The sequence below is a fragment of the Rhipicephalus sanguineus genome, chromosome 1, assembly GCF_013339695.2.
Source record: "Rhipicephalus sanguineus isolate Rsan-2018 chromosome 1, BIME_Rsan_1.4, whole genome shotgun sequence".
NCBI classification, from domain to species: domain Eukaryota; kingdom Metazoa; phylum Arthropoda; class Arachnida; order Ixodida; family Ixodidae; genus Rhipicephalus; species Rhipicephalus sanguineus.
The window spans coordinates 311,793,559-311,808,628 of NC_051176.1; the positions used below are offsets into that span (position 1 = coordinate 311,793,559).

At 48.8% G+C, this 15,070-nt stretch overlaps 1 protein-coding gene across 1 annotated transcript in view; it reads left to right on the forward strand.

Annotated features, from left to right (window-relative positions):
* Window positions 1-15,070, forward strand: part of LOC119379432 (structural maintenance of chromosomes protein 3) — a 661,154-nt gene that overhangs the window by 131,025 nt on the left and 515,059 nt on the right. The window contains exon 10 of the mRNA XM_049411979.1: window positions 2,958-3,244. Within this exon, the coding sequence (XP_049267936.1) occupies window positions 2,958-3,244 (287 nt within the window). The remainder of the gene's footprint in view (window positions 1-2,957; window positions 3,245-15,070) is intronic.

Genomic DNA, 15,070 nt, shown 5'->3' on the forward strand with positions numbered 1-15,070 from the left:
GGAATTGTTTTTCGAAATGGAGGGTCTGCGCGGCACGCAGCGCTGTAATATTTGGAAAATGTGATCGCCGCGGTCTACTGTATGAATTGGCGATCTTGTTTGGGGGGTGTAAGAAAAAATCGGAGCCTGTTTACTGGCCTTTTAAGGAGCAGATCACTCGCGCCGCCAAGGCCGAAGATGGAGGAAACGTCTAACTCTTCATATGGGCCAATGCATTCTCCGGGGAGTAAGGTTGATGTAGATGGCAAGGGATTCATGACAAACAAGTTCGTAATGCCGGTGGTTATGTCGAGAATAGCGAACGGCAACGCGAGGCTCCTCAGCATGGACACGGGAACAAAGGCTGCGCTATTGGGTGGTATCTCGATATCGTCGGCGACAAAGAGCTTGTTCAACCCAGCTTCAGGTGACGAGGAACACAATGCAGCGAAGGCCACTTCGGCACGAGCACAGTCGATAACCGCATGATTATGAGAGAACATCTCAGCCGAGGATCACGTCATGAGAACACGCAGGTAGCACAAAAAATTCAACAATATACAAAACACCTTGGATGAGAGCATGGGCTGTGGAGGCAGCTGATGACCGAATATGGTGAGCACTGGCGGTACGGAGGGACAATTCCTTTGACATCGTGGTGACCTTTCGAAGCAATCGGCAATGTTTTAAATCTATCATAGAAATGGCAGCACCAGTGTCCACAAGCGCAAGGGTATGAAAGCCATCCACAAAAACTTGGATGAGGTTTGCCGGAGAAATGCGAGGACTTGATTCTTTCGATGACGACGCAGTTCATGCCTTGGGAACTGCGGCATCAAGTTTTCCGTGTCTGAATGGTCGACGGCGCATAGGTGACAATGTCGGGGCGATCGAGATCGGCAGCTAACTGAGGATCTGGTGAAGACCTATCCTCAGGTAGCTGAGGATCTGTGGATCGGGTGAGGATCGGGTGAAGTGGCCGTGCTGTGCTGCTAAACTGTCGAGGGCTGTGCGAAAATCGTGGCATGGTATCTTTGTTGCGGACGAGAGGGTGGCGGCGGCAGAAACATGCCACATGTCCTGCATAACCGCAAGAAAGCAGATAGGGCGGTTGTCTGTGGTGCGCCACTGATTAGGAAACGTAGCGACTGGTCTGCCGAATGGAACTGGTGATGACTGAACAGGCACCGGCGAGGGAGAATAAGTTGGCTGACGGGGCGTTCTGGCTGCGACGACCTGCGCATATGTCAAGGGCGCAGCCTCCAGAGATGGTGAATGAGGCAAAAGGCAAAGCGTCAGTTACCTCTTCTTGGATAACTTGGCGTACGGCTGGTGCCAGATGATGTGCCTGTGCTGGTTCGGGCGTGCTTGATAAAATGGAGAGCTGCTAAGTGACCTCCTCACCCACAAACTTTTATCTGAACCACCATGAAATTCTCGTCTCCGAGAGTGAAAGATGCGATCGAGTCACGCTGTTCCAGAGAGCGTCGTGCCTGGGCGCGTTGCTTGCGCAACTCGTCGAAACTCTGGCGCAAACTGACCAGTTCGGCTACGGTTTGTGGGTCCTTGGCTAAGAACATCTGAAATGCGTCATCGGCTATTCTCTTGAGTATCTGCTTGATCTTGTCTACTTCGAGCATCGATGGGTTCACACGCTTGCACAAGTCAACGTCTTCGATGTAGCTGGTGAAGTTCTCTCCTAGCTGTTGAGCGCACTCACGAAGTCGCTGTTCTGCGTGGAGCTTTCGTACAGCGGGGCAAACACTCTGAAAAGGCCATCTTGAATGAAGCCCAGTTGGTAATATCGGCTTCGTGATTCCGCAACCAGACTAGCGACGCCTGCCAAGTAAAAGCTGACATAAGTCAGCTCAGCCGCATCGTCCCACTTGTTCGCTGCGCTCACCTTGTGGTGTGTAGCCAACCAGTCTTCAACGTCTTGGTCGTCAATGCCGCTGAAGATCGGTGGGTGACGCAGTGGCAGACACGGCGGGACATGCAGTGGCTGGAATCTGGGAGGGACCGTGGGTGGTAGATTCTTCCGTTGTTTCTGACACTGGAGGTAAGGTGTGGCTTCGTAGATCCAGCTTCGTAGATACCCAGCGACTCCACCATATTATAAGGAGGTTTATTTACAAAACCAAAAACCTGGGTTCAGCGGTTTCAAATACCGTCAGGCGCGCTCTGGGCTCTTCGTCTTGGTCTTTTTCCGCTCCTATTCGATGCTGTCTCGGTTGCAATGCAGGTGAAATCAGTGTATCATTATTTCTTCCCCTGCCAAGTGTTGTGTGTGTTGTTCCTTGTTGCCAGCAAACTTTGAGCTTGTGAGAGCACAAACAAACAGACAAAAAACATGACAGCTTGCCTGAGAACCGGTGTTCTTCAGCGACACAGTACTCGTATCACTTGCTCTCATTGCACAGCCTTTTACAGCGAAGGTTCGGCAGGCCTGCCAGTGCCGTCATGGGTGAAGCCATCGGGTCATCCCGGGTCCCCCCGGGCTTGCCTGCTCTGCACTCGTCTGCTTCGTTTGCCACATTTTTCTCCCTTTCCTCCTCAGTGCTTGCTGACGGTGGTGACAGGCTTGGCGCGGCCGCTGTCATTGGGTCCGTGCCTCACTTGTTCGCGAGCTATTAGTATGGCATGCGTATGGATCGGGACTAAAGGACATTTCAATTGAAGCGATAATTAGAGTAACAAGGGTCTACTGTACCTTGTTGCTCCAATGTAAAAATGGAGCTTAGGATCAATTCAAAACTGACTTTCTGGAAGGCCATTTCGGATTCAGTTGCAGGGATTGGCTTTGGTTCGAAATTCTTTCTCATTTTTGTGTCATCTGCTAAGCAGCTTTGCTGGTGATCCACCTTGAGACAGTGCACAATGACCCACAATTTTTATTGTTCTTTGTGCATTTTTTGGTGCTGTTACTTGGACTGCCCAAGTGAACTGTGCAAAAATGTGCAAATCTGTTGGCTTTGCAGAAGCTGAGCAAAGAGCTGCGAGAGGTAAAGAGCCGAGCGCAGGCTCATCGGGAAGAGCGAGAGGCCCTTTCACAGGAGCAGTCGTCAGCGCTGAAGGAAAAGACCCGACTGGAGCTGACCATCAAGGACCTTCGTGATGAGGTCGAGGGAGATGACTCCTCCCGGAAGCGTGCCGAGCGGGAGCTGGCTCGCCTCCAGGAGACAGTGGCACAAAAGATGTCATTGCTTGATGGCATTCGTCCCCAGTACGAAGCACAGAAAAAGCGAGAGGAGGAGTGCACGAGAGAGTAAGTGGATCATATGCTGAGTCTAACCACGCCGGCGTGTTTTCTGGAGTTCCCCAGGGATCCGTACTGGGACCAACTCTCTTTCTCATCTACATCAATGACATTTGCACGGCTATGGAACCAGGTATTACAATGAGGCTCTTTGCAGACGACTGCGTCATATACTCTCCTTCTAGCACAACAGAAGACCAGGTAAAGCTCGACAAATGGCAGGAAAGTGTTTCTGCGCTGCGTTTGCAAGCACGTGTCGCAACTCTCGTTAGCCGACGACAGGTGGCTTGTCTGAAGTTTCTTTTCCTTCTTTCCAACAACTCAGTAATTATAAATAAGGACACGTACCTAAAAGCTCCGAACCGTCACTCCAGAAGAACTAACAATGAGAAATGCATACGCCCATTCTTGTCACGTTGTCACACGTTTAAGTATTCTTTTTTTCCCGCAGTTATAGAGTTGTGGAATGACCCGCCGAATGACGCCGTCAGTGCTCAATCACTTGATTCATTTTTGTTGCTGCTGGAATCTCATTTAGAGGCATTGGAATAAATTGACTGGTATCGGTGTGCAAATAAAGGCAAAAACACTGTATTGTGCATGTACTTGCACATTATTACACGTATTAGCAGTTCTCACATGTGTGTATTTCATGTTAGTTGTTCCTAGGGCATAACCCTGTTATTGCTACGTTCTTATTTATCTTGAACATGTATGCTAGTTTTTTTTTTTTTTACACCCTTGAAATACTTATGCATGGTTCACTTACTACTTTTTCTTTGCTGTTGTTGCTGTTATGGTTACCTTGTACTGCGGATCTTCCCTTTTTATTTTCCTGATATGAAGTCCACTTTATTTTGTATGCCCTCTCCTGTATAGGCCTGAAAAGGCCCACAGTATCGAATAAATAAATAAATAAATAAATAAATAAAAAATTAAATAAATAAATAAATAAATAAATAAATAAAATATTAAGGGGAGATATAAAAATGATCAATTTTTTTCTTTTGTTAAGTGTAGTGCAGTCGAACACGGATGTATCGAACACGCATATATCGAATTTTCGGCTATACAGCTGAGACCACTTATAACGTAACGGCTTACTGTGCAGTACCGGCTATAATGCGGTGTTTTCTGACTCCCGTTAACCTCCCATAGAACTCCATGTATATGCATACCGCTTATTGTGCAGTCCCCTGAGAAGAAGGACCGGTTATAATGCGGCTGCCGGAACGTTCTCAGAGATGTGAGGGAGCGAGCGTGCTTCTCAGCGGAGATGCGCCGGCAGGGGGCGTTACAAAGGAGGAGGGGACCTGGAACGAACGAACAAGGAGTGGGGGGGAGAAAGAAAAAAAAGGATGGCTGTGGGGGGCAGCAGCCTGGCGCAGGTGTGTGGTGTGAGGAGGGGGAGCGGTTGCCTTTGCCCCCTTTACTTCGGCAGCTTGACATGCGCGCTCCGCGACGTACGGGCGTCCGCGTCCGCATCAAATGTGCGTTACCGCTGTTTGTCTCCTTCGGGAAAATAGTTGCTTCGTCGTACAGCGCAGATATCGCGCATGCAACCTCGATTCTCCCGCAAGTAACAATGCTTTGAGACACGATTGCACTTTCGCCTTTGCCACCAACAGGCGGACTTACAAGCTTGAAAAACTTTTCAGGATAGTTGCCGCGGCTGGTCTCCGGATCGCGAACTGAAAGTTCGTTTCACGCGTGATGCCCTCGGTTTTGCTCGCGAGTGGGATCTCTTCTATGCCCGATCTCCGTGTTTTCTAGGGTAAGCTTCTCGCGACGGCATGCCAAGTTGCACGCACGCTAGGCCTAACAAGCGCTAGCTGCCATGTCGGCGCCCGCGGACTCCAGAAGTTGCGGTTTGGTGCCGAGTCAATGAAACATTTTGCAGTTGTTGCATTTAGAAGGGGTGACTTACATCTTTAACGAAAACGCGGGCGTGTGTGTGAAACACTCGAGTGGTGGTTTGTGGTCGCCACCGTTTTCGACATGGCGCACGCGCAGTGTGTGCTACCGCTGTGACTTCCCGTGATGGCGCATTTTTTCCGCGTTCGTTGTGTCGGCAATGCAGGTCCGTGCAGGCTAACCGGTCAACATTTTCAAATGTAAGCAGATGCAAACTTACGTCCCAGTCGCATGCCACGATAGTCGGAATCGCGCGCCTGCCTGTTGGTCATGTTTTGCACACGTGCAGCCTTTCAAAAATGTTGTTTTGGTTATAGTGCGGTACCGCTTATAGTGCGGATATTCGCAACTCCGGCGACTTAGGTTATAAGCGGTCTATGCTGTATTGAACTCTTAAATTATCCCCTTGAAAGTTCTTTGTAAAAGTATAAAATTTGCACGTTTATATCGAACAGTATTTTTTACCCGCCATCGGATATATCGAACATCGCACGAGCTGGAAGGTGCGCTTCGGCACTTGCTGTGCCCCACGAGCTTCGCGGCACTGCGTTTCGGCACTCGCAGCACCCCGTGACCTTCGCGGCACCGCGCCTCCGCCGACACTCGATAGCTCGAAAAACGTGAGGCCGAGAGGGCTCAGACTGTACCCCTGTTGGGCGCGTTTTCCTGCTTGCAGAATGACTTTTTTTTCTTTCTTTCTCTCTTTCTCATGCTTTCTCCGCGTTACCGTCGGCTCGGAGAGCAGGAACGAAGTAGCCGGCGACCTCCTCCTTTCGCCTTTCCTTTTTTTTTTGTTAGAGCAGGAACGAAGGCGCTGGCGACCTCCTCCTTTCGCCTTTTCTTTCTTTTTTTGTTGATGTTTTGTGAGTTTTGATCAGCCAACCACCGCCCGCGCTTTTCGTATTGGCTCAGCCAACCACAGCTCACGCCTTTCGTAGTACATCGCTGCTGCCCTCGTAGGTAGTCCGGGTAGCCATCGCTGCCATCACGACTGATCGCGAGCGCTTTGTTGCCAGAGTCCACTTCCGTGAGTTGTCGCATACCACCGCATTCCTCTTTTCCGCGCATGCTGTGCGTGCCGTGCAAAGGCGCTGCGGACTGCTTCAATTTTCGACTTCTTGTATAGCAATGGCCAGCGTCAAGAAGCACAAGAACCTTCAGTCTAAGATAAAAATGGAAAAAATGAGAGTAACTGCGGGTTTTTGTCCTAAAGACCAACTGTTACTCCCCAAAAAGACCAACTGGAACAAGATGGCAGACATATCTCAAGTTGGGGGAGTAACCCTTTAGTGTTAGCTTGGAAGGGAGCAACAGAAGGACGAACGGCAACAGTTGCTCTCGGCGCGCAACCGTTGCTCTCCTGCAGGACGCATCCTGTATCCAGGGTGTCTACCGACCGGGAAAACCGGGAATTCTCAAGGATTTTGGGTAGTCTGGAAATTATCAGGGAAAACTCGGGGAAATTGTGCTCCCATCAGGGAAAATCCACAGTAACTTTATTGAAAGGCGACGAAAGTCGCGGTAGCGCTTGCTCGATATTTTGTGAACGCATTTTTCAAATCAAACGGCCGCTGCGGCTGCGGGGAAGTGGCGCACCTCGATGCAGTCATCGCCTTCGGAGCGGTGAAGTGGGAGAGAATCCGGCTAATGCGTGGCATGCGGGAACCGCGAACCACGACACATGAGGGTGTTCTGTGAGTACGCGGTGTTGTTCTGTAATCTTTCTCGCGCATGCTCTGCGTTAGCGCCCGATATGGTGTTTTTGTTATCACCGCGTGTCAAGTAACAAGCATGATTAGTTGTAGAAGCGGTAGCAGTAGATGTAACGAGCTTGAGTTATCTTGCAAGTGATCGCGATCGTGCAGGAAGCGGATGTCTTCGACAAGGCTCGTATCTGGCAAGCCATCCCGATCGGCGAGAAAAAAAAGACGCTTGTTGGCTGTTATCGGAGAGCTCACTCGCTCTGATCCCGAGCTTCAAAGATGCTATTTAGGACTCCGCGAAGAATATTTTAAATTTCCAGGCGAGAGCTAGCGTAACTAATGGGCCCATTCACAGCAAGTGAAAGCTTTTTTTATTTCTTTTTTCCCCGATGAGGGCACTGCTGAAACAAGTTTTAGGCAGTCGACGGAAATTTTTTGGGGCTGCAGCTGGCAATTACCAGCCACACCACGTGGGTGTTTGCTACAAAGCCGAATTACAAAACTTTTCAGAGCCATGGCATAGCGGCGACCGAAATTCGCGGCACCGGCACGGGTCCCACATGCTCGATTCGGCGCGCGATGTCGGAAAACAGTAACGTTCCCACCATAATCGGATGTGCCGTAATTCAGGCTGTTACCGTGCTTTCATGCGATCTTAGCCCGCAGCCATATTGCCGCGGTATCTTTAGTGGGGATGAGCAGACGGCTCATAACTTTGTAGGTGTTGTGCTCTAATTGCAAAACTTCCGTTGAAGCCATAGCAGTGGCAGATCCCAGGGGGGGGGGGCGGTAGCGGCGATCGTCCCCCCCCCCCTAAACCAGCCCTCGCCCCCTCCCTTCAGTGCCTGTCGTCCACCTCCTTTGTCAGGTTGCTTGTCGAGTTTGCCTGCCCCCTTTGTCAGGTTGCTTTGCCTGCCACTATCCAAAAGGGGTAAAGAGAATCTTGTCCCTGCTCTCTACCTCTCATTGCTCTACCCTTTCCTGCTTCCCTATGCACATTTCCAACGAAGGCTTCTTAGGCACCGCCATAATCCCCTCTGGGCTGTTGTAAATATGCGTGACCCACCAAAATGCACTGCTGAGCGGTGGCTTCAGCCTTTGTACCCCCCCCCCCCCATTAGGTACCTGAATCCGCCCCTGAGCCATAGATAGGGCACTTAGTGCAGCGGCTGCGTTTCCTGAAGGAGCGAGCTGCTAGCCTATATTCATATAAAATTCCTCTTTGTTGCTATCAGATTTACTATTTTGCTCTCGCGTTGAAACTGTGACTCTCTTTTTCTAACGTGGGATGGTTTTCAATGTTGTGCGTTTGTGGAGAGCAAATGGTTCAATTGGGCAACATGATAGCAAAGGCGTTGCATTGCTCTGGGCCACGGTGTTAGAAGTATTATAGGTGGACCGACGGCGCCTCCGGAAGCGGCGAACTTTTGTCCGCGGTTTGTGGCGTCTTGTTCACAGGGCCCTAGATGGCGCTACACTACTGGTGGCTCAAGAGCGGTATCAGGCGTGGTCGCTTCGGGGCCGTGACCGCCCCTCGAAATGAATAAAAAAACTGTGCGTTCGCGCTATAACGAGCGCAAAAATAAATAAATAAATAATAGCTTCGAATAAATCGAAATTTGGACGATACAGCCGCTACCTGTTGAATATGTTGAATTTGCCACCGCGAAGGTTGGCGGTGGCAAATTCAACATATGCTTTCCTCATTCGGACAATTAAAGATATGACAGTGACGTCACGCTGAAATATGACAAAAATTAGTTCTATTTGTAGAAGTATAGTTTAGATAGTTAGAAAAAATACCGCATTAGCCGTAGTATTACAACAGAAAATGCACAGTGTCTTTGCTGCCGCGAACATTCGAAGTAATTTGCGGTCGTTGATCGCGGATAAAAAAATGTGTCACGAATACGACTGTTTAGCTGGTCGTGCATAAAATACTGAATTTTAGCGAATGCCAGCAGCTAAGTTTGAGGCACCGACGAAGGATATGAAAAAGCATCCTGGTTTGGCACTGCGAGAAGGGGAGACATTATGAATGGTGGATATATGTTTCCGATTCTTCTCTGTTGCCAACTGAGGAATATATTTCACTGTTTATGTCTCGCATAGTCACCCGAAGACAGCGTTACTACTTCGTCTTTCAAGGAACACGTCGATCGCGGTGTGCGGAGTCTTTACGAGCGTAGCCTGTCAACCGCGATGGTACACCGGTTACGGTACTCGGCTGCTGACCGAAGTTCCCTAGTTCGATCCCAGCCGCGGCGGTCGCATTTTGATGGAGGCGGCGTGCTAGAGACCCGTGTACTCTACGATGTCAGTGCATGTTAAATAACACCACATTGCCAAAATTTGTGGAGCTCTGCTACGGCGTCCCTCATAATCATAACGTGGTTTCAGCACGTAAAACCCCATATATTCTCATTGTTAACAAGCGTAGCTTTCGCACAGAGAGAGAAAGACTGCAAACGCACGTAGGTGTTAAAAAAAACGGGCCAACTCACGGCGTGGGTGAACTCAAGACGATGAACTCAAAACGAACTCAATACTTCGTCGGCACGGCGTCGTTAGCCAGAGCCGCCTTTCGTGATGTGCTCACAAGAACGTGCCCTTTGTACACTGCTTCCCACGTCTTCGTTATGTACCTCGGCTCGAAGTGCTTCTCGCACACGTAATCAGTCGACTGCAGCACGCGGTCCTTGCGCGGAATCGCATGGCGCCAAACATTCAGGCGTTCCGCATCTCAGGGTGCAGAAAAATCGACTTTTCAGTGCAGGTCTTGTACACAGAGTTGCACCGCGGCACAAAACACTTTTTGCCCATTTCACGGCTTTCTCACTCGAATAGCATGACCTGCCATCGCACAACAAGAATTAAACGAGGAAGCAATGTGGCCACAACTGCTTCGTCACCGTGGCTTGGTCGGAAGAGAGGCCGGCGCGCGCCGCTGTGAGCCTCTTGACTGCTCCTGCCACCTCGCGGCGTGACGGCGCGGAGGAACCAAAGTTCGACGCAGCGAGCGCACGGCGCCGGTGCTGCGTCGTTCCACCTGTACTTCTAACACCGTGCTCTGGGCAACACGCGAGGATTTGACAAGAACCTGCAGCAGCAGGACAAGCGCAATTCCACAGTGCATTAAACCCGCATTTGTTTCGTCTTTACATGTGACACTCTGGCAAGGCATCTAACTGTGATTGCTGCATCTCAGGCTCAACAGAACTGATTTTTTTTTCACGAAAAAAATAAAAAAAAAGGTTTTTTCATGTTGCCATATTAGTCGAGCATTCATGTGGCATTTTCAGTTTAAGATTAATCCTTCAGTAACTATGCCTTGCATGAAAGGTCGAATTTCAGTTTAACGAAGTTTCGATAGTATAATGAAGTGAGTTGCCGCTTTTACCAACTTCGCTATATTGAGGTTTATCTGTTCTATGTACTATTCAAATGGCATTAAGTTGTTTTCATTTTCTAACATGCGTATTAGAGAGTGACGTCCCCGAGCGATATGGTCTCTACCCATCTTGACATAAAACAAAGTTCTGTTTCACTCAGGGAATTTTAGCAAGAACACTCAGGGAAAATCTGGAAAACTCAGGGAATTTAGAAATGTCAACTCGGTAGACACCCTGCTGTATCGGTCGATGCATGGGCCACATTTTCTTGCGGGCTGGCGTAAGGAAACTACTTTTTGTAAACTGAACAGAAAGATACGCACGCTAACAGCGGCATTTAGCTTGAACGTATACTTTTTAATGTTACTGTGTTACCGGAACATGTTCTAGAAAAGTTTTAGCTCCGTACATATGTAAACGGATACCTTTACAATTTAATAAGCCGTGAAATGGTTATGATAACGACATTTAAATTATATTTAATTTAAATAAGATTGTATCACCACTGCGGCAAAATAATGAGGGATTTTTAGCGTGTACAGTATCCCGGTATACGCAAAAGAGCGTAGAATACCGGGTTATCCGACAATGGTGTGGCCATCTTGTGACACTTTGTGCAACCATAGTCATGGACACGTTTGTTTTGGCCTAGTATTTTTGAGGAAAAAAATGATTGAAAAGGTAACTCATTCGTAAATATGCCGCGGCAAGGCATTTACACCAGAAGCAGAACGCACGATGTTTCTGCAGTAACACTTTTTTGCTTGCCTGGTTCATCTTGTTCCCCCTAGCTGGCATCACCTATCCAGCCTGTCGGGATATTTATGTCAAGGCTTCTCACGTTTTTACGGCTTCGGTATTCTATTTTCTAGGTTACTCTAGTGACTGTAATCTGGCTGAAACAAGGTGATACCAATTGGCGCTCGTACTTCGGCTTATTTCTACTCGGCGGCTGGAGCCTCGGCAAAGCGGTTATCGTGAGTAGCCACGAACGAAGGTGGATTTGCGAGATAGGGCCGTAAATGTAAAGCTTTAAAAGGACTAAGTGTTGGGCGAGTTGGTACTCAATTACTACGAAAAACTGCGCAAAATAGACAGGGACAGGTGAGACACACACACAAGCGCAGATAGCAACTGGAAGTTTATTGAAGGAAGCACAAAAATATAAGTAACAAGAAAAACCACGTGAACGATTAGAGGTTGGCGGTTAGATAGTCTATCTCTAGTTTGTGTAAAGTAAGCGAAGGCCTTGCAACGCACATGCTGCCATACTTGTGGATGTAGAAAGCCTCAGCCACTTCTCGTGCTGTCCTATCTTTATGCCTTGACAACACCTTTGTTTCCTGCAACAACGGGTGACATTTGGTGACATTTGGTGACAACGGGTGACATTTGCAACAACGGGTGACACACGCTGCGCTTGTGCGTGTGTCTCACCTGTCCCTGTTTATTTTGCGCAGTTTTTCGTAGAAATGTAAAGCCAATCCGACGAGTAGTTCCTGTTCTGTAAAGGCTCGCGCATTTGCAGATTCCTTCCGGCAACTCGTAACACGGCAACGTAAAGCTAAAAACCCCTAATACAAACTAAAAGATCCTAATAAAAGGCATGGTTGCACTAGAAAGCCAGCACCTGAAGCTGCTGTCATCGCAAGTTAAATGGCGTGTTTGCGTATAACATTTGCCATAAATATGTAGCCTGAGAATATGGCAATAAAACGTGAAGCTTCGCGAGACTCTGTGCATACTTCACGACAAACAAGCGGTCGAGAGAAGTACACAGTTGATAGACTTTGCATTTGCGGTTTTATGCTGAACTGCAGTCTCCAGTACAAAGCAGCAAAAGCCCCGACTGCAGGGTTGCAGCAGAGATCATGCAACATACACTTATATTGCGATGTGCAGAAAGACTGACAGCGAGCTAACGCCGCTGCCCCCCACCCCCCTCATCTGATTTTGGCGGGAGGGCAGCTATCGCAATTGGGTCCGGTAGTTTGATTTTGTGTTTAATCTCGGAGCAAATGGACGTTATCAGCTCGCGCGGTGTTGTCTTTTCAAAAGGGAGGAGTTTCTTCCGCAAAAAAAATAATATTATTGATATTGATATTCATAATAATAATGATAAGAAAACACACCTGCGGGCAAAAAATAAAAAAAAGAAATTACTGGCCTTTTAGCTAGCGCAAAAAGGAGCATCGGCAAAGCCTGTGTTCCTCATTACCTCAGAGACTCATTACCTTGACGTTTTCAGATGTTTACTTTGTTACTTTCTATTCTCTTTTGAACACCACCACTGGTTCTGTACGCCTATGCTCATTTCATTAACGTGTCAGAACGCGCAACGACCGGTTGGTACCTACATAACCTTGTTTCCTTTCAGACGGTGCCGTAGCGTGTGGTGCCGTAGTGGTTAGCGTATGCGCATGGCAATTAAGTGGTCGCGAGTTCGAATCCTGTGTTTGTTGCAAATTTTCAGAAATTTATTTCTGAATGAGATGTCTGTACATCGTTTGTACATCCAAACAAATGTATGTACACTCAAACCTCAATATAACGAACATGGATACAACGAATTATCGGTTATAACGAGGTAAATGAGGAATAGTCCTGTAATAGATACAGTGTTACAAATAAACGTTTATAACGAATTTTCGGATATAACGAAGATATTTTCGTGGCAGATGTGACTTTGTTATAATGAGGTTTGAGTGTATAAACCTCAATATGCTCTAGAAGTAAATCAAAAACGAGTTTTTTTTTTTTTTGGCCCAAGAAGAAACTAAGGAGTAACAGGAAGGAGCAACAGGGGGGACTAACTGTTAATCCCCCGAAGGAGCAACTGAAAGGAGAGCAACGGTTCGTCTCCTTCCCGTTTCTCCTTTTAGGAGAGTAATGGGAGTGGCAATGCACTTGCTCCTTCAAAGGAGGAACCCCTATACTCCCGTTGCTCTCTTTTAGCTTAGAGTGTTGACTTTACGACGAAGTTGAAAGCCATACACCGTGTCGAGCGGGTGAAAAAAGTTCGACGGCGGCGGACGACATCGGGATACCACGGAGCACGCTGAGCACCTTGTTGAAGAACAAGGCGGATATTAAGGCAAAGGCGACGGAGCAGCGAACGTCGGGAGACTGTCGTGTGCTCGCTCCTGCCCACTGGAAAGTAGAAAAGGCACTCTATGCCTGGTTTTTAGAAGTGCGCGCGAAGAGCATTCCTGTGGAGTGCCCAATGCTGATGGCTAAGGGCAAATTGTTTGCCGCTGCACTTGGGGAAGACAATTTCGCCGACAACACCGGATGGCTTCACCGATTTAAGCAACGCTTCAACATCATCGGCAAAACCATTTCCGGCGAAAGCGAAGCCATAAGCAGCCAGGACATTCAGCAGTGAATGACGAAGGAGTGGCCGGAAATCTCCGCGAAATTTTCATCCGCGGAAATTTTCAACGCCGACGAGGCCAGTCTATTTTGGCAAATGCTGCCGAGCAAGACTCTCGACGTCCGGGGTAGCACGTGTCACGGCGGCAATATGAGTAAAGTCCGCGTGAGCGTTCTGCTGGCAGGCAACATGGGCGGGTCTTGGAAGCTCCAGCCCTTTGAGATCGGGAAAGCAAGGGCACCTCGCTGTTTCAAGAACTCTAAGCAGCTCCCCGTTCGCCATGCCTTGAACAAGAAAGCGTGGATGACGCGTCAGCTGTTCACAGAATGGCTGCAAGCGTGGGACGTCGAGCTGGGCAAGTCGGGGCATCGCGCTTGCCTTCTTGTGGACAACTGCTCGGCCCACCACACCACCTGCGAGCTCAAAAACATTGAGCTGAAGTTTCTGCCGGCCAACACGACAGTGAAGCTGCAACCGCTCGACCAGGGCATCATCAAATCCTTGAAGGTGGGCTACAGGAGGCGACTCCTTGATAGGCTGCTGGTCAACCTCCGCATGGGCACCGAGCTGAAGGTTGACCTGCTTGGTGCCATTCAAATGATGGCTGGCGCCTGGTGAGACGTGAAGACTGATACTGTGGCCAACTGCTTCCGGAAGGCAGGCTTCGTGACGGCGGAACTTGCGAAAACCGGTGCAGACGGCGACGATGAGTGCATTGACGATGCGTTTCGCGAGTTGTCGTCTCTCTTCCCGGCTGCCCTTCCGCCCAAAGTGTCTGCGGACAATTTTGTGGAAGCGGGCCGCAATGTTAAGGCTGTTGCGAGCCTAGCTGACGAGGACATCTTAGCTGTGGTCGCAGGGACCCTGGATGCCCAGGCCAACAGCTCAAATGGCGATGAAGATCGTCCGGACGAGGCAGTGGCTGCACGCGCGTACTCAGTCGCTGAAGTGGCGGCAGCGTTCGGCTTGATTCGCCGTTGTTGCGGCGACATGGAGGGGACCGGGCTGTCGCACCTGGACAGCCTTGATAAGATCGAGGCCGGCGTCTTCAACTTCATATAGAGGACGAAGAAGCAGGCCAAGATAAGAGATTTTTTTTCACGCAAATAAAACATTCTGTTGCATCGTGTCTGCGGAATTAGTTGTCATTCTTGAATGCGCCGACTGTAGGTGATCGTCTGGCACTGGTAAGGTCTCGGGGCCTTTGTTTTTTTATATCGAGTTTTTCATATATCGCACTAATTCGCGATCCCCTTCGAGTTCAATATACAGCAAAACCTCGGTGATACGAATTTCGTGGTGTTGCCAAAAATATTCGTATCATCCGAAATTTGTATCACCAGAAAACATAGAAACATAGTATGCAATAAAAGAAAGTTGGCATACGTTTTGATTCAGTGTTTCTCAGGGCCGCAGCGACGTCATGAACAGCTCTGAATGATTGCCAGTAAAA